Source organism: Emydura macquarii, unplaced genomic scaffold, assembly GCF_026122565.2.
Source record: "Emydura macquarii macquarii isolate MOO-44397 ecotype Brisbane River unplaced genomic scaffold, CSIRO-AGI_Emac_v2 contig_1836, whole genome shotgun sequence".
NCBI classification, from domain to species: domain Eukaryota; kingdom Metazoa; phylum Chordata; order Testudines; family Chelidae; genus Emydura; species Emydura macquarii.
Window position 1 is genome coordinate 30,264 of NW_027131973.1, and position 22,155 is coordinate 52,418.

The following is a 22,155-nucleotide window of genomic DNA, read 5'->3' on the forward strand; positions in this document are numbered from 1 at the left end:
CATGGAAAAGTGCAGAGTCCTGCACTTAGGACGGAAGAATCCCATGCCAGCTACAGACTGGGGAATGAAGAGCTAGGCCTGGGGGTAACAGTGGATAAGAAGCTGGATATGAGTCAGCAGTGTGCCCTGGTTGTCAAAAAGGCTAATAGCATATTGGGCTGCATTAGTAGAAGCATTGGCAGCAGATGCAGAAGGTGATTATTCCCCTGTATTTAGCATTGGTGAGGCCGCATTTGGAGTATTGTGTCCAGTTTTGGGCCCCGCACTACAAAAAGGATGTGGACAAGTTGGAGAGAGTTCAGCAGAGGGCAACAAAAATGATTAGGGGGCTGGAGCACAAGACTTATGAGGTGAGGCTGAAGGAAATAGGATTATTTAGTCTGCGAAAGGGAAGAATGAGGGGGGATTTGATAGCAGCCTTTAATTACCTGAAAGGAGGTTCCAGGGAGAATGGAGCTAGGCTGTTCTCAGTGGTGGCAGCTGACAGAACAAGGAGCAATGGTCTCAAGTTGCAGTGGAGGATGTCTAGGTTGGACATTCGGAAAAAGTTTTTCACTAGGAGGGTGGTGAAGCACTGGAATGGGTTACCTAGGGAGGTGGTGGAATCTCTATCTTTAAAGGTTTTTAGCTGTGGCTTGACAAAACCCTCGCTGGGACTATTTTGCTGAGGTTTGTCCTGCTTTGAGCAGGGGGTTGGACTAGATGACCTCCTGAGGTCCCTTCCAACTCTATGAGTCTATGATTGTATATGATGTTCAAAATCTATAAGTGCTATATATATGACCATTGGAGGAAAAATCTTTATTCTGACTTACTAACTGAGAAGGGTAAGCAGAGACACCCAACAGCAACCCAGCTCCTTACCCTTCTCATGCTTGAAGTCTGCTGATCCACAAAAATTGCGAGATCATAAATAACGAAGAGGATGGGTGACTTATTCACAGCGATCTGGACTGGTTGGTAAACTGGGTCGAAGCAAACAATCTGTGTTCTAATATATCTCTGTAGATGTATGTGTCTATGAACAAAGAAGGAAGATGATACTTACGCAAAGGGGGACTCTATAGTGGGAACTGTGACTCTGAACAACGTTTTGGGAGCGTGAAGGAATAATTAGCTAAACATGAGTTCCCTGTGTGAGCCTGTGGTCAAAAGAGCTAAAGTAATTTTGAGATGATAAACAGAGGACTCTCACGCTGAGGAAGAGAAGTTGTTTTACCTCTTTCCATGGCAGTGTGCAACTGCTACTGGACTAATGTGTCTAGTTCTATTGTCCACAATTAAAGTTGGATGTTAATACACTGAAGAGGATTCAAAGAAGAGCCAGAAGAATCTTTAAAGGTTAGAAATCCTGCCTTACAGTGATAGACTAAATAGATTGAGCGCTTTGAGTCTAAGAGAGATGGTTTAGGGGTGACTTGATCACAGTCTACAAATAGCCACATAGGTAAGAAATATTGAAGAATGAGGTTTTCAGGCTAGCATAGAAAAGTCTAACACCTCCAATGCCTGGAAGTTGAAGTTAGACAAATTCTGACTATAAATAAGGTTTGCACTTTTTAAACAGAGAGAGTAATTAACTATTGGAGCAATTTACCAAGGTCGTGGCAGATTCTCCATCACTGAGAATTTCTAAACCAAGGTTGAATGTTTCTCTATAATCTCTGGCCTGTTCTATAGAGGAGGTCAGACTAGATGATCACAGTGGTGCCTTCTGGCCTGGGAAATTGTGAACACGTCCCTGCAGCGCATACAGGAGTCAGCTGGAGGCATTTTGCCTGCAAGCTGGTTCCTGACTTTACTGAAGGCATTTCTTTTCCTCATGACAATGCTGAATTTAGCCCCAGGACGAAAATGTCCCATGGGTCTTTGGAGCCTTGAAAACGATACTCTGGTGTCTTTTTCACAGAACTGAGGCATCCCGTGAGACATGGCATGGATGAATATTTCAGATGAGAAAAATACTGATGCAACCCCATAAAATCTCCACCCTGCGGAATGAATGTACAACTGTCCCTTTTATTGGCCAACAGAACTCTCTAAAAAATGATCCCAGAGAGTGCCGGGTTTAACGTCTGTGTCCCAGTGGCTCACTGTGTCAGCCAACGGCCGGCGGCTCCTGCACGTGGCAGCTGTATTTACCTAGGCACTGACATGACCCAACATTGCCAGCTCTCGTTATACACTGTGCACACTTCTCAGCTTGCTCATTGTTGCTGTGTAGTGGCCCCTGAAACCCCATGTGGTATGTGTGGGAGGAACAAGAGCGGCAGCACAGCACAGGTGCCTTGACATCTGCCCCTGCATGTGTGACTTTCTTCACTGGAGAGAAACCATCACTGATCCCCCGTAGACAAGGGACAGGGGAGACTGGGGCTCCTCATCCTTGCAGAGAAAAGCTTTGGGGAGCTAGGGGTGACTCGGAGGCTGGGAGGGCTACGGGTGACTGGGAAGACTGGAGAAGACAGTCGCTTAGCATCGTGTTCGAATCGGGGCACCCTGGGATGGGGAAGGAGATTATAGACAGGGTCAGATCTGATGAGAGACAGACCCAGCTGAGGAGCAAAGATCAATGGCTCTTTCCACTGGGGAAATGCCTGAAGTTGCATAATTAACATTCAACAACCAATAAAAAAAATAGGAAAAAAATGAGTAAAGGTTGTGACACCCAGGCTGCAATTCTCGGTCTCGCCAGTGGAAGGAGACCCTGAGACCTGCCCAGACACACTCAGGACCAGAAAAGCTCCCAGCACTTGCCTGGGACCTACCGTCAGAAACAAAAAATTATTTCACAGTGCTGCCCGCCTGTCCGTCTACATCCCCCTAATCAACTCACAGCCCTTTGCCCTGCCACATAGTGATCTCACTCACCCAGGACCAGCTCCAGGTGCCGGACACACCACACAGTGACAGATCATAGAAATATCAGCACAGCCCAGGTTAAATTCTGGTTTTGGCTGTGCCGGTGAAAGGAGAATGGAGGAGGAACAGCCTGCACAACCTGTCCAGGGCTGAAGGGAATCCCAGGAGCAGCTCAGCGTGTGCAGGGAAGGAGAGAGAGACAGACCCTGGGGAAGGGAGAGAGAAGGAGCCAGTGCGACTAACTTTTCCTGAAAATGACACACAGCTTTAGTATATGGCCGACAGTTAGAAACCCATGTTGGAAATAACGTAAGTTGCCACGTGGCTGTTGTAGGATTGGTCACAGGAGGAGGGATGGGATGAATGGAGGAAGGTGTCAGAGACAATCTACTAAAGTGTGTTCACATTACATTACAGCCTAAGACACGCCCCTGCCCAGGGAGATTGCAGTTACACCTCTTTGGTGTGTGAATTAGGCAGGATGTTGATTCCACATTTTGCCCTGTTTCAGGACTCCGTGCCACTGTGATCTGGATACTGCACGTCCCGCCCCCACCACACACACTGTGTGTGCCTGGATCTACCCCACTGAGATTTCCAACACTGACTGGTTTCATCTAAGTCAGAAACATGTTTTTATTTTTATTGCATTTTGGAACCAGAGATGCAGGGGAACAGACAGTACAGACCCCCCCCCAAATTTTTACTCTAATTGTTTTGAATCTCTAAGCTGTGAGTTTAAGATTTCAGCTACTCTCCTCTCAGTTCTTCTCTCGTCCAGATGAGCTCACCAATCCGTAGAGGCTGCAGGATGACTCCAGTACGAGTCACTGGAGGCTCATGGCCGGTGAATATCAGGCCTTTTATTTAAGACCCTAAATGTGGATTTAGGGTGAAATCCTGGCCCTGATAGAAGTTTTGCCATTGATCTGAATGGGACCAAGATTTCATCTTTAATGTTGAACTTTAGGCTCCCTGCTATGAAGCTCCTGGCAGCGAGAGCTATTCTGTTAAGGTGCTGAAAGAGTCTGAAGGAAGATCCCCAGTTTATGTGGCATCCTTAGACCAAGCATGAAAGATGGGAATTTCAAAACACAGGGGCCCTGATTTTGCTTAAATCAGTGATGCCAGCGTCAATCTGGAGTGAGTCGCTGAAGGCAGAAGGTAAGGGCAGAATCTGGCCAGTCTGTAAAGCCCTGTGTGACCCATTTGTGTTGTGAAATCTCAGCTATCACATGTACCCACTGCAGAGTCTTTGGCTACATGTATTAACCTGGCAGTGAAGTTGCTGAATTGGAAAATTTGAGAGAACGATAAAAAAAAAAACACACAGACCAAAAAAAAGGAAGATACTAAGTAGTTAAAAGGAGACTGTAAGAGAGAAGGAAATGATCTTAAAAGAAATATTTGTCTAAATGACTTACAGTAAATCTTTAGCTCCCTTTTTAAATCCCACGGAGTTTCTGACAACACTAAACAGTTCCAGTCTACATGCTGGAGACTTCCTGCCCAGATTGTTCTTCATATGAACTCTTCCTGAGCCCTTAGCACTAAGTTTATTGGAAAAAGAAGCAACTCACCGAAATCCCTGCAGCAGAGATGAAATCTCCCTACAGCGACCTGAAAATCAGTGCACGAATCTCACATCTGAAAGTCACAGTGCTGGACAGGGATCTTTATGAAGCTTCTCTGCAGTCCCTGCGGAGTCTCAGGTCGGCCAGGACTCTGGGAGGATTCCCTGCACTCTGTAAGCAGTGGGAAGAGCTGAAAATAGACCCTGGAGAATTTTAGTGTAAGAGCCTCCACTGGGAGTGAAGAAATGATTCATCGATAACAGAGGCTCAGATTGTTTTATTATTAAGGTCTGGGTGAAGGTTCCCTGTATAGCAAACTGCTCACTTCCATCCCACTTCAGACCCATCCAGCTGGGACACAGCCTTTGCGCTCCTAAATGCACAAGATACCAGAACCAAGTGCCTATTTTAGCCTGTAAGTAGCCAGGGATCATGTTCTGCTTTGTGCGTTTCACATCCCCAGGCACACTCCTGGCTGTGGCACAGACTGTAAAATAATAATAAATTCTGCCCTAACCCAGAACCCAGGACAATCGAGTGAGCTTGATTTATTCGTATTTTATTTCAACTATGCATAGTTAACTCATGCAAATCTCAGCCACCAATTGCTATTGCGTAGGAGATTAGGAGGATTCAAGAAAAGACTGGACATTTTTAAGTCTGACAGGAACACGCAAAGCTGTGTGCAGCAGGAGCAGGAAAGGTAGAAGAATTTTGATCTCTTTTACTTCCAGGTCATAAACTTCTACTCCCATCCTGTGGCTGGGAAAAGGAAGGTGGGTCTTGTGGCTAAGACAGGGAACCAGGACTTAGGCAACCCAGATTTAATTCCAAGGTCTGGCACAGACTCCCTGTGTGACCTTGGACCTTGAGCTGCAGAGCAGTGCCCACCTCACAGGCACTGTGCTTTACTTCCAGCTGGACTGGAAGGAATCTCTGCTACCCCAGAGCTGCATCCTGTGATGTGGAGAGTAGAATAGCAAGAAACCTATTATAGGATTTTGATTCTGTGGAGCTCGTGATGAACTGACCATTCACTTGGTGAAAACCCTGATTATCCTTTCATGAAAGGCTTTGGTGTTAACACTGTACACAATTAGGTTCATCAGAGGAGGGATCAGCAAAAAGACGTTGCCCAGGACATTCTGAACCAAGGAAGAAGAGCTCTTCACGAGTCTGTATGTCACGGACAAGCAAATCCCAGGCATGTAGGAAAGCAGGACAACGCAGATGTGGGAGACACAGGTGTTCAAGTCTTTGAGGCGCGCTGGGTGGAATGCGAAGCTCAGCACTGCTTTGAGGATCATCGCATAAGATAGGAGAATAAGCAGCAAGTCCAACCCCACTGAAGAGACTATTCTTGTGGAAGAACCCAAACTCAGGGGTCCTTACTTACAAGTTCTCTTGCCAGGCAGATAGTCCTGATTTAGCCAAACAACAGATTTAGCAAAGTCAAAGTTTATTCTTTACCTAAAGAAGGTGGTCCCTTCAAATGTAAGGAAAGACGCTTGCTTCCAAAAAATTGAACGTATTTGTAGGGTGGTATAAACAAGTTTTTACACGTCACAGTTTCCATGGTCATACACACTAAAAAAGTATTATCTAGGAATCTTCTAACTGAATACTTACAACTTTCCTTATCTAAGTTACAAGGTCTTTCTCTGCATTCCATCCCTGCTGGCGTCTAGGTTCCATAACTATCTTGTTAACCCTTAACATTCTAAGATTTAAACTTCTGCTAGAAAGGACTTTCAATCTCAGGTTTTTGCAGCCATTTCTAAAAATCAGTTCTCAGCAGAAACAGAGACCCTATCTTCTTTTCCCTTCACAGTTCCCCCCTTTGATTCTAATAGTTCTACTACTAGAATCACAATCATGATATATTCATTCATTTTCCTTGCCAATATATCAATACCGTATTGACCTTTGCACCATCTGTTTCTTAGGGGGTTTAAACCTTTTTTGCTGGAATAATGAACAGTAACATTGTTTACAACAAAACATTAACATTGAAATTATCATAAACACTATTATAGCTACAAACAATTTTTTAAGCCACAATTAGTCTGGTAACCAAGAAATCAGAGCATTCCAGATGGATGACCATGAAATATCAATGCCAGACGGTGGCATTGGAAGGTTAGCGAAATCATGAAAAAATCTGCTGATATTCCAAATTTTGTCTACATCCATCTTGATTTGACCTGATTCATTTGTATAAAAAGAACAGGTTTTATTCAACATTACACAAACTCCTCCTTGTTGAGCTAACAACTGGTCTCGGGCTAACCTATTTTGAATACTTATTTGTGTCAACGATTCAATTTTAGCCTGTAATTTTAAAACAGCATCTCCAGTTACATTGGCAAATATCTCAAATTCTGCAGAAAAATTTTTCAGTGCATTCTCCAAATCACCGACTCCTTGCCAGGGTAAAAACATTCTCCAGGCTCTCCAGAATGCTGAAGAGTGTTCAGTTAATGGGTTATAATGGTGAGCATCCAGGGTGGGTCTAAAACTTCTTTTAGGTCGGTGATTATACACAACGTCATGTAAGGGAACTGGATGCACACCTCCAGGCCAGAGATATACTAAGGTACATCTTCCTTTCCACCTTGGTGGTAAAGAAGTTTTTCCTGCCCAATTTCCACATGCCCACCATACACCTTCTTCTATTAGAGTAACTCCTCTGCAACTATTGGAATGGGCTTGGTATAGCACATGTAACGTGATGTTAGCCCATTCAACCCAAGTATCATTTACATATTGATTAATGGTAATAGCCTTTTGAATTTTCCAAACCTCTTCTCTAAACTGATCATTTTTATATACATTCATATTCTCTAACTTCTTCCACCATTTGTGGGTCTTGTTACACTTAATTCCTCGGGTGGCATCTAGCGTACAATTATAAACTCTCTTCTGGTTCAAATTAGTGGCATTGGATCCTCGTTTCTGTATCAAAATTTTACTGATTTTTCCCCCTTCCATTATAGGTAGATAGACAATGTATTTACATTTTGAATATTTCCCTACATTCCTTACTTCATAGGTAACATTTAACCAGGGATTGTCTAAGTCTGTTACCGGTACAGATTGTGTCCATTGCACACATATTGGTGCTGCTGATTTCCTTCCAGAGAGAATTAAGCCTCTAGGATCAATTCTCATTCCCAACCGGTGTTCTTTCCCCATTACTGTTCCCATGGGATAAGTCCAGGCCAAACTTTCCCATTCATTAATTGGCACAGGAACAGATATTAGGGGTATTCCTTCCCGATGATGGGTTGCCATAAAAGAGCACACCCTACAATCTTTTACCTCCCAAGATGCAGTTAAATTCTTTATCAACGTATAAAATGAATTGGCTTTAAAATCTGCATTGTCCATGTTTAAATTAATTAAAAACATCATCAAAAATAACATATCCATCTGCTACACTAATTCTAAAGCAATTTATCCCCTTAATATAACAAACACACAAGAAAATAATCAACTAAATAATTAAAATATTATCAAAAAAAAATATATATAGTCCATTAGTCTTTTCTTTCCTGGTGCACTTTTGACTCCATCGACCGTCTACTTCAGAGCAACCACAAGGGGATTGCCCGTGGTTCTTCACCTTCCACGTCTACTTCAAAGCAACCACAAGGGGATTACCCTTAGTTCTTCACCTTTCCACGTCTGCTTCTGGGAGCTCGGTCCAGCAAAGCTCCCTCGTTGCACTTAGAAATCTTCTCCTTCTAAGAATTAGCAACATGTGATTGTACTTTCTTTAGATGGATGCAGTGGTACCAGGCTTCTTTTCCCTGTAGCTTTGCAGCAGTGTACGTTGTTAACAGCACCTGGGAAGGACCATCCCACCTTGGTTCTAAGCAATTCTTTCATGAAAACTTCTTTAGCAATACCCAATCTCCCGGCTGGATGTCATGCACGGCCACATCGAAAGGAATTCTCTGAGCATCTCTAGAACACTTTAAAATAGCAGTAAGTGTCTTTTGTAATTTTATAACGTATGCAACCAACTCCTCATCTCCACCCATGAGACTGGCGTGTGCAGGTGTCAGGCTTCCCCCCAGTTGAAATGGTCTCCCAAAAAGTACTTCATAGGGAGATTAATTTGTCTTTCTAATTGGCATAGTTCTTAGATGCATTAAAGCTAATGGTAATGCATCCACCCAATGTAATCCGGTATCATCCATAACTTTAGATAGTTGATTCTTCAATTTTGCATTAGATCTTTCAACTATACCTGATGACTGAGGTCTATACGGAGTATGTAATTTTTGAATTATAGCCAAAGCTTTCATTAAAGACTGCATAACTTGATTAGGAAAATGACTTCCTCTATCAGATTCTACCACTAAAGGGCGGCCAAATCTTGGAATTACATCTTTCACTAATGCCTTAACAACAGCTGCTATGTCAGCTTTTCTAGTTGGAAAAGCTTCAATCCATTTTGAAAACACACATACTATTACCAGCACATGTTTAAAACCCTTACAAGCAGGTAAGTCCATATAATCTATCTGCAAACGCTGGAATGGGCCATAGACCCATTCTGGTATCCCCAGTTGTTGTGGCTGGTGATGTCCCACATTATACTTTTGACAGGTAACACAACCTTGAAATACTTGTTTAGCCACTTGATGAATACCTGGAGCACACCAAAATCGCAAAACCTGATCAGCTATCCCCCCTTTGCACGCATAGCCACCTTGGTGGGCAGAGCGGGCAAGTTTAGGCAAAAGAATCATATATTTTAAAAAAAAAAGTTACCCAAAGACTCTTCCAATTGTCCAATTCTAAAGATGGAACTGAATCATAAATCTCCGAAAGGGAAACAAAAAATTGAGCTGGCCAGGAGGCACAGACTACCTGCTCTCAGTACAAGACTTCAACGAGCGCACCTACAGAAGAAAAGCAATAATAGTCTTGGATTTACGCCGCTGATAGGAAGATAGGCATTGCCACACTGGATCGGACCTGTAGGCCATCTAGCCCAGTATCCAGGGGCCAGTACCAGATGCTTTCAAGGAAGGCAGAAGAAGACCTGCAACAGAGAGATGTGAGATAACCTGCTCCAAGAGAAAGTTTCCTCCTAACATGCACTAGTTAGACAAATGTTATAATGTAAATGCAGAAAGTTGATAGCTCCCTCAAGACTTTTAAAAATATCCTCACTACTCTGATTGTTCAACATCTGAGTTCAGGAACATTGATTTGAGCAGCGTTACATCAGATTTACATGTGTAATTTTGATGGGAACCGGGCTCTTTTCACTTTCACTTACCCAAATGTTCCGGGTGATACACTCTGACACCCAATGATTGCTCAAAGAAAAGCTAAAGTGCTTTACCTGACCAGTGTTGACTGAATCCAGAGAGGTCGATCATCCTACAGGCTTCTATTTACTGTCACAGGACCCCATCCTCTCCCCAGATAACGGTTCTGTAGATATTTGGCACGTTACAAACTAATACACACAGTTAATTCATCTTAGTGGGAGAGTTGTTGGTGTCACAATGAATAGTGCAAATGTTAGATTTCACTCATATGTAGTTGAGTGTGCAAGTTAGTTCTCTGTACTCATGTAATAAGTGATGGGCGTAAATTACAGATATAATCTGTATAATCTATATAATCTCCTTACCTGCAGTTCATTTCTTCTCTTTGCTGAATCACAGACCAGTGGTTCTGTTGGTTCATGACTTTTTGGAAAGTCTCACGCAAGTATAGCAGAGTTCTTATGTGCAGGACCCTGAATGTAAGTGTTAGGAACAACTTCTGGTCAGTTGCAAGGATACAGTTTTATGCAACTGCTCACTGACGAAAAAATTAATATGATAAGCCCATTGCAAAAAGTAGTTGGAATACCTCTGAATTACTTTCTAAAGCAAAGGCCATTAAGTAGTAATGTTACCCCTGCTCCTTCCTGTACAGATTCCAAACAACTCTGCAGCTGGCATTCCATAGACATGCATGGAATGAGATTTGGTTTGTGGAGAAAGGTGCTTCGGCCTTCCTCGGAGCCTGGGTCCTACAGGTCAAACTGCCTGGCAATAGAGGAGCTGAGCTAAAGCAGGAAGGGAAAGTATAAATGGCTGGCCTTGCAGCTCAGTAGGGAGGAAGCTGCTGCAGAAGGCAGATGTGTCTTCCAGCAGGCTGTGGCCTAGGCCTGACCCCGACTGAGCAGCTGTTTGGAGCAACCGCCCCACTGAGCAGAGCCTCCAAAACCTGCCTGGATTGCCAGGCCCTAGTGACTGGATAGGGCTGCTGAGGCCTAGTGAGTGGGTGGGGCCACCAGGCCCTCGTAGCTGGATTGAGCCTCCCAAGACCCCTGGATGGGAAATACCCCCTGAGGCAGGCTCTGACCTGGAGGAGCTGCCTGATTCAGGGGGACTTCGGGAGCTGAGTGAACCTTGTGGACAGGAGGAACCCCTAGGACTCTGTGATCTGGAGGAGCTGCCCTCCTCTGAGGAGTTCCTGGACCTGCCGCCAGACGATGGGGAGGGACTTGCGGGCCTGCCACTTGCAGTGTACTACATCGACCCAGGAGGAAACTGAGGCATACATGTACCCAGGGACCAGGTGGAGGAAGTGGCCCAGGGACAGCCGGCTAGCAAGTGGCTGAGTCAGGTGCTAACCCCCATCAGCTTGTTGTGGCTGGAGCCCCACTGATTCAGTGGCAAACTGCTTTGCCACTGCAAGGGACCTGGGCTGGGACACAGTGGAGATGTGTGGGCCTGCGTCTCCCTTCCCTAACCACCCCAGGAGAGAGTGCTAACTTCTGTGGTGGCAGACAAAGGATCGTGAACTCTACTTGCCCCACCTGCCTGCAAGGTACATTGTACAAGCCCCACCTGTGGGAAGGCTGGGGGGCCCTGACTGCCCAACCAGCCCTGCCCAGCTTGCGGGCTAGGGATTGCAAACTGCTTACCTGCCCATCCCTGCCTGAGGGCCAGAGGCACCAAACCGGTTGTCAGCCCGCCCCGCTGTGGGCCAAGGCCACAGACTTGTGAACAGGTACAGCTTATTCCTCTAATGGGAGAAGCTGTGGCCTTTTCGGAGCCTGGGCCTGAGGAAGGGTCGCAACTCCCTGGCTGGACGGTGCCACCGGTTTGCAATCCTTTTTCCAGATCATTTATGAATATGTTGAACAGCACTGATCCCAGTACAGATCCCTGCACGACACCACTATTTATATCTCTCCATTCTGAAAACTGACCGTTTATTCTGACCCTTTGTTTGCTAACTCTTAACCGGTTGGTTACCCAGGAGAGGACCTTCCCTCGTATCCCAAGACAGCTTCCTTTGCTTAAGAGACTTTGGTGAGGGACCTTGTCAAAGGCTTTCTGGAAATTGACGTAAAATATATTCACTGCATCAGCCTTGTCCACTTGCTTGTTGACCCCCCCAAAGAATTCTTGTAGGTTGGCGAGACATGTTTTCCCTTTACAAAAGCCATGTTGATTCCTCCGCAAGAGATCATGTTCTTCAATGTGTCTGAAAATTCTGTTCTTTACTATAGTTTCAACCTATTTGCCTGGTACCAAAGTTAGGCTTACTGACCTGTAATTGCAGGGATCACCTTTGGAGCCTTTGTTAAAAACTGGCATCACATTAACTGGTACAGAAGCTGATTAAAGTGATACGTTACATGCCAGTTAGTAGTTCTGTAATTTCACATATGAGTTACTTTACTTCCTTTAGAACATGTGGGTGAACCTCATCTGGTCCCGGTGACTTATTACTATTCAATTTATCAATCTCCTGATGACACATACTATATAAGAACTAGGTTTTATTATTAAGGCCTGGCTGAGGGATCCCTGTATAGCCAACTGCTGGGTCCCAACCCACACCACGCCCTTCTAGCTGTGGTATGGCTTTGATGCTGCTAAATGCACCAAATATCAGATTCAGGTGCCTATTTTAGCTTGTAAATGCCCAGGGATCATGTCCAGCTCTGTGTGCTTCATGTCCCGAGGCACACTCCTGGCCTTGGCGAAGACTGAAAATTAATAACAAATTCTGCTCTAAACCCAGAATCCAGGACAATCGAGTGAGTTTGATCTTTTCTTATTTTATTTAAACTATGAATAATGAATGTGTGGAGATCCCAGCCACAAGCTGCTGTGGCGTAAGAGATTGGGAAGATTCAACAAAAGGACTGGACATTTTTACATCTGAGAGGAACACACAGAGCTGTGTGCAACAGGAGTACAAAAAGCAGAAGAGTTTTGATCTTTTTTACTTCCGGGTTCTGACCTTCTACTCCCCTCCTGTGACTGGGACCTTGGACTTTGACCCTCAACGCAGAGTCCAAACCAAAGGACCAGCCTTCCAATTGGACAGACTGGCTTCTATACTGCCAGAGCTGCCCCATGTGCTGTGGTGAGCGGGGATAGCAAGGAGTCAGTTAAATGATTTGATTCTCTGGCTGTTCCCCACCTGCCTCAGTGGAATTTAGAGGAACCTGAGGGCTGAGCTGACGTCCGCCTATTTGTTACAACTTAAAAGTGCACAGCACACATAACAAAGCCCTTGGGACACAAGTTTGCAGACGACACTAAGCTGGGGGGAGTGGTAGATACCCTGGAGGGTAGGGATAGGATACAGAGTGACCTAAACAAACTGGAGGATTGGGCCAAAAGAAATCTAATGAGGTTCAACAAAGAAAAGTGCAGAGTCCTCCACTTAGGAAGGAAGAATCCCATGCACAGCTACAGACTGGGGACCGACGAGCTGGGAAGCAGCTCTGCAGAAAAGGACCTGGGGGTAACAGTGGATAAAAAGCTGGATATGAGTCAGCAGTGTGCCCTGGTTGTCAAGAAGGCTAATGGCATATTGGGCTGCATTAGGAGGGGCATTGCCAGCAGGTCACGGGAAGTGATTATTCCCCTCTATTCGGCGTTGGTGAGGCCGCATTTAGAATATTGTGTCCAGTTTTGGGCCCCCCACTACAAAAAGGATGTGGACAAGTTGGAGAGAGTCCAGCGGAGGGCAACAAAAATGATTGGGGGCTGGAGCACAGGACTTATGAGGAGAGGCTGAGGGAACTGGGCTTGTTTAGTCTGCAAAAGAGAAGAATGAGGGGGGATTTGATAGCAGCCTTTAACTACCTGAAAGGGGGTTCCAGGGAGGATGGGGCTAGGCTGTTCTCGGTGGTGGCAGATGACAGAACAAGGAGCAACAGTCTGAAGTTGCAGGGCGGGAGGTCTAGGTTGGACATTAGGAAAAAGTTTTTCACTAGGAGGGTGGTGAAGCACTGGAATGGGTTACCTAGGGAGGTGGTGGAATCTCCATTCTTGGAGGTTTTTAAGCTGAGGCTTGACAAAGCCCTGGCTGTGATGATATACCTGAGGTTAGTCCTGCTTTGAGCAGGGGGTTGGACTAGATGACCTCCTGAGGTCCCTTCCAACTCTAATATTCTATGATTCTATTCTATGATTCTATGATCCTCAGTGTTAAAATGTGACTAATTTCCACATATAAGTTTTCTAGCTTCAGTTTTGCAGCCACTGGTTCGTGTTATATGTTTCTCTTCTAAGTTAAAGAGCCCTTTAGGACCTTGTATATTGTCCCTGTGGAGGTGCTTGTTCACTGTAATCAAGTCAGTGCTCAGTCTTCCTTTGGAGTAGCTAAGCATGTTCAGCTATTGAAGACTCTCGCTGTGAGGCATTTTCTCCAGCTCGTCAATCAGTTTTGTGGCTCTTTCTACACCCTCTTCAATGTTTCCATATTTTTTAATTTTGCGCATCAGACCTGAGTGCAGAATTCTAGCACTGTTTTCACAAATGCCACTTACAGTAGTAAAATCACCTCCCTACTTCTATTCCCTACACATCCTTTTATATAGCCAGGGTAAGTTGGAAAGGACAGAGGAGGAGAAAGAGCTGGGTGTGTTAGTCAGTGCCAGTGTGACTGTGAGCCACCAATGTGATAGGGCTGTGAAGAAGGCAAATGAGCTCCTAGAATGTATCAGGTGAGACAGGAAAATGTTTGTTAATGTCAGCATCCTGAGCTGTCAGCGGCTCCCTCCCCAGCCACTAGCCCCCGAGAGGAAGCATGGGTCAATGGTTAAAGTGTTCGCCTGAGACTCCGAAGAACTGGCTTCCTTTCCATGCTTTTACACAGCCATCTTCTGTGACCTTGGAAAACTCACTCAGTCTGTCTGAGCCTCCCTAATTCGCGTTTCAGTACAGCTAACTGTAAAGGTATACATCTAGTACCAAGGAATGCAGGCTGGGGGTTCTATCCCGGGAAGCTGTGACTCTGAAATAGATTTGGGGGTCGTGGTGGAAAATCAACTGAACATGGGCCACCAACGTGATGCTGCAGCAAAAAAAACTAATGCAATTTGGGATGTATAAGCAGGGGAATCTTTAGCTATGAGTAGAAAGGTTATTTTACCTGTGTATTTTGCACTGGGGTGAGGACTGCTGGAATATTGTGTCCAGTTCTCGTGTCCACAGTTCAAGAAGGATGTTGATAAATTAGAGAGGGGTTAGACAAGGGACACAGCAACGATCAAAGGATTAGAAAACATGTCTTCTAGAGGGAGGCTCAAGGTGCTTGATGTATGTAGCTGAACAAAGAGACTTGATCACAGTTTATAAACACCTGCATGAGGAACAAATGTTTAATAATGGCCCCTTCAACCTAGCACAGAAAGTTATAACATGATCCAATGGCTGGAAGCTGGAAATAAGCATCAATTTTGAACACTGAGAATAGTGAGAACAATTTACCAAATGTCGAGGTAGATTCTCCATCACTGACAATTTTAAAATCAAGACTGGCTGATTTTCTAAAAGCTCTGCTCTAGGCATTATTTTGAGGCCGTTCTCTCGCCGGTGCTATACAGGCTGTCAGATCAGAGCCTCACAACGCTGCTGTCTGGCCGTGGGCTCTGTGCATTTCCGAATTTGTAGAGTGGTGTAAATAGCACTTCCTGACCGCACAGGGTGTTGTATTGTAAACAGATTAAAGTTTGTGAGGCGCTCGCATGCTACAGTAATTGGGGTCATAGCTCAGTGCCTTTGATAGATGTCAGCTCTGTGTGCCTTCTAAGGCTGATTTGGGCCATTAGCTGTAGAACCTGATGTCTTTATAACACCCCTTGGTGATGAGGACAGTCATTAGCACAATGTCCTTTTACGAGGGGTTCTGGGCTCCTCCCACGGCTCTGCATTTAGAGGGGGAATCGGGATGTTCTGTAAGAGAGCAAAGGATCTGGAGTGTGTTTCTGGGCAGCTGCTGTGTCTGATCTGGATCCCCCACCTGCTCCACGAACAAGGAGAGTCGCTTTAGCCATGGAAACAGACCTGAGACCCTGGATCCAAATTTCCAACACCACAAAGATTGCGGGGAGCTGATCAGGGGTCGGGATGGGTGTTGCTTGGGTCCAATATAGAGCTAACAGAAGGCTTTTGGAGCTGGGGTTGATTCACCCCTATGTCTATTAGGAATGTGTATGTCCTGGCTTCCCCTTTGTGTGTATGTGTCATGCCTGGAGATGAGGAGGAGATGCTATGAACTGTGTCTCAGGAATGCAGGGAATCTGCAAACCAGTCCAGGGGACAGGAGGCTCTGTGTCCCACAGGACATGGAAACAGTGTCTCTGCCCCTGGTGGCCTGTGTGACCAAATATGTCCAATAACTAATCTTCAGTACCTTTGTTTTGAGGGCTCAACTTAAGATGCGGCCAGCAGAGCCAAGTCCTGTGATTTGATTGCAGGTCTCGCACTATTGCCTATTTTTCTTTAAGCCCCAACTTATAGAACCCAGAAGCTGTATGGGAATCTCAGCTTTCAAATTTCTTTAAAATGTTTCTGTTTAAAATAAGTTACACGAAAGCCTGAAAAGATGATGCAGATGACTCAGAGACCAGAGGCAAATGAAAAACAAAACAAAACAAATTAATTTATTTTTGAAGCTGGCTATTTTAAACCTATTTGATGATTTTTGCGGGTGTGAGCCATAATTTTTGAATGGGGCTGGTGATCTAATTTAAAAGATCTGCTCTAGCTGAGCCACAAGGCACTGGACTCAGCCCCAGAATTCCCTGAGTAAAACTCTCTGGCCTGTGTCTTGCACAGATGATTGCAATAGATGATTGCGACAGACCTTTCTGGCCTTAATATCATTGAATGTGGATGCACAAAGTCTGACCTTCCACAGATCACTGGCAGTGGAAAATGGTAGCCCTGAGCCTTCAGTGTCTCAGATTTCCTACCTGGAATAATTCCAATAGTTTTCTTGGCAGCGTACAAGGGAAAAAGGAATTTGTTCTCTATCTCCCAGTGCGTTCTTGCAAGCTATAGATTTATTACCTAATGTTCCAATATGAGGGCCTACAGCTGCCAGTACTGATGTACTGTACTGGGAAATATTTGCATATTTGCACTATATACCACTGAGGGACTGATTCTGATAACACTCAGGGTGATACCGATAACTAGAATTTTTTTCATTGCAGGCTTCTGTAAAGGCATCTGGACAATAGCATCACATCCCACACATCAGCTACATACAGCAGCAACTTCAGTGTTTCAACCTTCATCTTGATTGGAGTCCCAGGTCTTGAAGCAGCCCATGTCTGGCTGATGTTCCTTCTGTGCTCATTGTACATGCTTTCTGTCCTCAGGAATTGTAGCATTGCTTGTATCATTAAAGTTGAGCAAAGCCAGCAGGCTGAGTTTGAGTGGTTGGCTTTGCGACCCCATGAGTGAGTGGGGTTGCCAGTTGGCGCATAGGATTACAACACTGCTCAAATTTGGACTGGCCTCTCCTCCATCAGTCTAGCAGAGAAATGTTCTGCGGTTATAACAACCAGCTCTGGGTGACCAGAGATGCGTGGTCCAGTAACACGAGTGAGAGAGTCTCTTGGTTTGAGCAAGAGCTGGTCTGGAAAACAGAGGATTTGATCCCTTGAAAAATTACGATGCACAGTGAAATGGATGCATGGTCCCCCCTTTATTCCTGAGGGAAAAGGAAAGAGATCTGCCCTGCTGGAACAATCTTAGGGAAACTTCCAGTAGGAGCTGTGTGGAATCTTCCTTCCCAGCCTGCACCCTGGGTTTGAAATGCAGGAAACGGGGCAGCCGGGGAGAAATCTGACCTTATATAACTCTTTTTAGTGTATTTTACTGCACTGCAGCAAGATTACATCTCTAAAACACCATCAGTACCACTCGGGCGCCCGCAAAGGAGCCCTGTGACTCCTCTGAGCCGTACGCACAGCGCTGACAGCATGGAGTGCAGGAATAGAGTCTGCAGCAGGGCTTGCGCTGATGTCCAGTGTAGTGGCATCGCTAAGCATCCCCTGGGATTGGGCTTCCTGCAGTTTGCCATTGGCCGTGACAGGGTTAAAGCTGGCACACACTGAACCAATCAGCTGAGGATCCCAAATGGCTAAGTGGTCCCCAAGAAAATGGGCAAACATGCTTCATAAGGACAGTTGCAGCCTGTCTGAGCAGACACTGCCTGATGCCCGTGCAAGCTCTGCGCTGACTCCGTCTCCATTAGGGTGCAGATCTCTGCTGGCAGCTGCTCCCCTTCTCGCAGGCATTGGGTACGTTGGCAGGTTTCTCTGTCTTTAAATCTTTCAAACGCCAAGGGAACGGTAGAGGTTGCCGGCTGTTGAGATGGGCAGATGTTCTGTGCAGCGGCAGCTGACTCTGCTGGGCTGTGAGTGTGACTCAGCGACAGGGGCTGGAGGGCAGGCAGCATTAGGTAGATGGGGGACCCTCCGTTCCGTGTGCCCATGGTCTATGGGGGATCATTCCAGGTAAACAGAAAAACCAGAAACAAAGAGAACTCCGAGTGTGAAAACCCTGATGACCCGAGTCAGGAATTCTCAATGAATCCCATTTCCAGAGGTGCAGTGTTCTCTGGTCCAGAGAAGAGCCCATGGAATATCAGTGAGTGGTTCACAAATATAAGTAGCAATTCCATTTTCAAAGACTTTTTTTCTTTGGCTTGATTGTGAATGTGGGAATTGTGAGCTGTGTTCCTCTGCGGTAACAGGTCATAAAAGGCAAATGGAATTGTTCTGTTTCCTGACTGGATGAGGGCTCCAGCATTTCTGCCCTGTATGACCCCTCACCGTTTCAGAGCTGACTACATCTCTTCCCCCTCTCTGGTCTCAGAGTACCAGATGTCAGCCTCAACCCTTTCCCTCTCCTGGGGTGGAATCCCACCATTCTCCCATCCTCAGACTGGGCCCTGGGCTGCAGCAGACTGTGGGTCAACTGGGCTTGAGTACTCATGCATTTCACTTTGAAATCGACTTCCCACAAACCTCCATGGTAGCACTGTAACAGGTGCTGGGGTTACTGTGTACTAGACCTGTGGTTTTCTACTTGTGGTCCACAGATCCCTAGAGGTTTGCAGACTGTTAGATTTCCAAAGGTATTAACACCTTCATTTGAAATTTGGTAGGGGTCTGGAAATGAAAACAGTTGAAAACCAGTGTACTAGAGAGTGAGAGTCCAGGGAATGAAGACTGTACAGGCTGATCTCAAAACCTGTATTACTATGGATGAAGGCTGCATATTGACATCACAGAACCTGAGAAGAACCAGTCAGCTGCTAACGGAGGGATAGAGGAGTGACTATCTGCAATGGAGTCCCAGAGTTTTGTTTCCTGGCAAGCGATTGAATGAGGGCCAAAAAGGCTGCAACACCTTCAACTTCTAAAAAAATCCAGATGACACACGCTACATTTCTGTAACCTCTAACCTGAGAAATCATCTGTGAAAGAAGATCACAGGCGAAAGAATGGGTTTACATATGTGTGGTAAAGAATAGATGTATAAATATTGTGTCAAAACTTTCCAATATAATACAGTTATTACAAACCAAACTTTCATTCCATGCATGTCTATGGAAAGCCAGCCACAGACGTGTTCGAATCTGCACAGGAAGGAGCAGGGGTAACTTTACTACTTAATGACTTTAGCTTTAGTAATTATTTTAGAGGTATTCCAAATACTCTTTGCAATGGGTTTGTGCTATTAACTCTTTGTTCAGTGAGCAGTCTCCTGCTAACTGACCAGCTGTTTCTAGCACTTACATTCAGAATCGTTCACACAATAACTCTGCTACACTTGTTCCAGACTGTCCAAAAAGTCACGAGACACCAGAACAGCTGTCTGTGTTTCAGTGAAGCATGGACATGAGGTGAAGGAAATCAGATTATAATAGTGGCTGTAATTTACGTAATTTACACCCATCACCTGTTACACGAGCGTGGCTGAAGTAACTTGCAACTCACTGGATATTAGTGGTAAACTAGTGTTTCCACTATTCGCTATTTGGGACATCTCCACCCCGCTGAAGTAACTGTCTGTGTTAGCTTGTAGCTTGCCAAATATAAACAGAACCATTTCACTGAGGGAGTATGGGGGTCCTGTGAGGCTAAAGAGAAGTCTTTAGGATGATCGACCTCTCCGGATCTAATCAAGACTGGCCAGGCAGAGCAGTCAGCTTTTCCTGCAGGGATTGTTGCTGAAGAGTTTGTTAAATAAAAGTTAATAGAGGCCAGTTCTGATCGAATCTACACACGTAAATCTGATGTGAGGCTGTTCCATTCAAAGTTCCTGAGTTCAGAACCTGGCCCTAAGAAATTATCCCATGTCCTGCAGAGAAGCAGTTGTGTAATTTGAGTTCTCGGGACTGGAGAAAATAAATAAAATATATAAGTCAATGAAAAAACATAGATGCAAGACAGAAAAATATAATGATCATTTTCACTTTGCACATCCCTTGTGTATAAACATTATACAATGGGCCACATTGAGAAGTGGAGAGCCAGAGACGGTGTTTGAGGGAAGGTAACAATTGTAAAATCACACTGTGCTCAAACAGGCTGTGGAAGTCAGAATCACAAGATATCAATGGGACCAAAAGTTTAGTAGGATACAAAGAGGGATTGGTTCTTCATATCGGGAACCAGAAAATCTAATTACAGTAGTGGGGATTTTTTTTAAAAAAAAGGTTTGGGAAGGCTATAAAGCTTCCTGATTTACATTATAAAGTATGCCTAACCTGTGGGTATCAGGAGGCAACATTCCCTGCGGGCAGGTTATCTCACAGCTGTCTATTCCAGGGCTTCCTCTACCTTTCTCTAAACCATCTGTTATTGGCCACTGAATACTGGGCTAGATGAACTACAGGTCTGACGAAGCTTGGTAGTGCCTATCTTCCGAACGGTGGTATACATAAGAATATAAGATCGGGCAACCCGGGTCGGACCAATGGTCCATCTAACCCAGTATCTTGTTCCAACAGTGGCCAATGCTGGGTGCTTCAGAGGGAATGAATGGAACAGGTAATTGTCAAGTGTAAATCCAAGACTATTTTTTTGTTGATTTTCCTTGAGCGCCTAGAAATCTCTAGACTTGCACTTAGAGCAGAATGATGTCTCATTCAATATCATCTAGTCTCCTGGTTTTTTTCATTTCAGGAAGGAAAGTTCAAAATTCCTCAGACCTGCCCAGTGCATCATGACAACTGTCAATGACACCAAATTCCAACCTGAAGTGTTCCTTCTCACTGGAATACCTGGGCAGGAAGACATCCATGTCTGGATTTCTATCCCCTTCTGCTTAATATATGTGACTTCGATATTAGGAAATTCATTGATTCTGTTCATTACAAAAACAGATCTAACCCTTCATGAGCCCATGTACATTTTCCTTTCCATGTTGGCTGTCACAGACCTTGGTTTATCAATATCCACCATGACAACAACGCTAGGCATATTCTGTTTTAACTCTAGGGAGATCAGCCACGATGCCTGTTTTGCCCAGCTGTTCTTCATCCACTTGTTTACGTTCACTGAATCCTCCGTGCTCTTGTGCATGGCCTTTGACCGCTTTGTTGCGATCTGTAACCCGCTGAGATATGCTTCCATCTTAACCCAGCCCAGAATATCCAAGATGGGACTGGTGTCTCTTTTTAGAGGGGTGGTCCTAATATTTCCACTCCCCATTCTCCTGAGACAGTACCGATACTGTCAAGTCAACAAACTTTCCCATTCCTACTGCCTCCACCAGGAGGTCATGACGATGGCTTGTTCAGATATCAGAATCAGCATCATCTATGGCTTATTTTTAACAGTCTCTTCAGTGGGGTTGGACTTCCTGCTCATTCTCCTGTCTTATGTGATGATCCTCAAAACGGTGCTGAGCATCACATCCCACGAGGAGCGCCTCAAGGTCCTGAACACCTGCGTCTCCCATGTCTGCGTCGTCCTGCTTTCCTACATGCCACGGATTGGTTTGTCTGTGATATACAGATTTGTGAAGAGATCTTCTCCCTTGGTTCAGAATGTCCTGGGCAATATCTATTTGCTCATCCCTCCCCTGATGAACCCAATCATGTACAGTGTTAAAACCAAAGCCATTCGTGTGAGGATAATCAGGGTCTTCATCAAGTAAGGGTCAGTTCTCACCAGATCCAGAGAATCAAACCCCTGTAAGTTGTTTCTTGCTATTCTGCTCTCCACAGTGCTGGGGGCAGCTATGTGGCAGCAAAGAATCCTTCTGGTCCAGTTGGAGTAAAGCACAGTACCTGTGGTTTGGGCACTGCTCTGAAGCTCAAGGTCCAAGGTCACACAGGGAGTCTCTGCCAGACCTTAGAATTAAATTTGGGTTGCCTAAGTCCTGGTGCCCTGCCTTACCCAGAAGACCCTCCTTCCTTTTCC

At 45.1% G+C, this 22,155-nt stretch overlaps 1 protein-coding gene across 1 annotated transcript; it reads left to right on the top strand.

Moving 5' to 3' along the window:
* Positions 1-20,953: 20,953 nt before the first annotated feature.
* Positions 20,954-21,889, top strand: LOC137159291 (olfactory receptor 51G2-like). Its single transcript, XM_067557449.1, has one exon. The coding sequence runs from the start codon at positions 20,954-20,956 to the stop codon at positions 21,887-21,889; it is 936 nt and encodes a 311-aa protein (XP_067413550.1).
* The last annotated feature ends 266 nt before the right edge of the window (positions 21,890-22,155 follow it).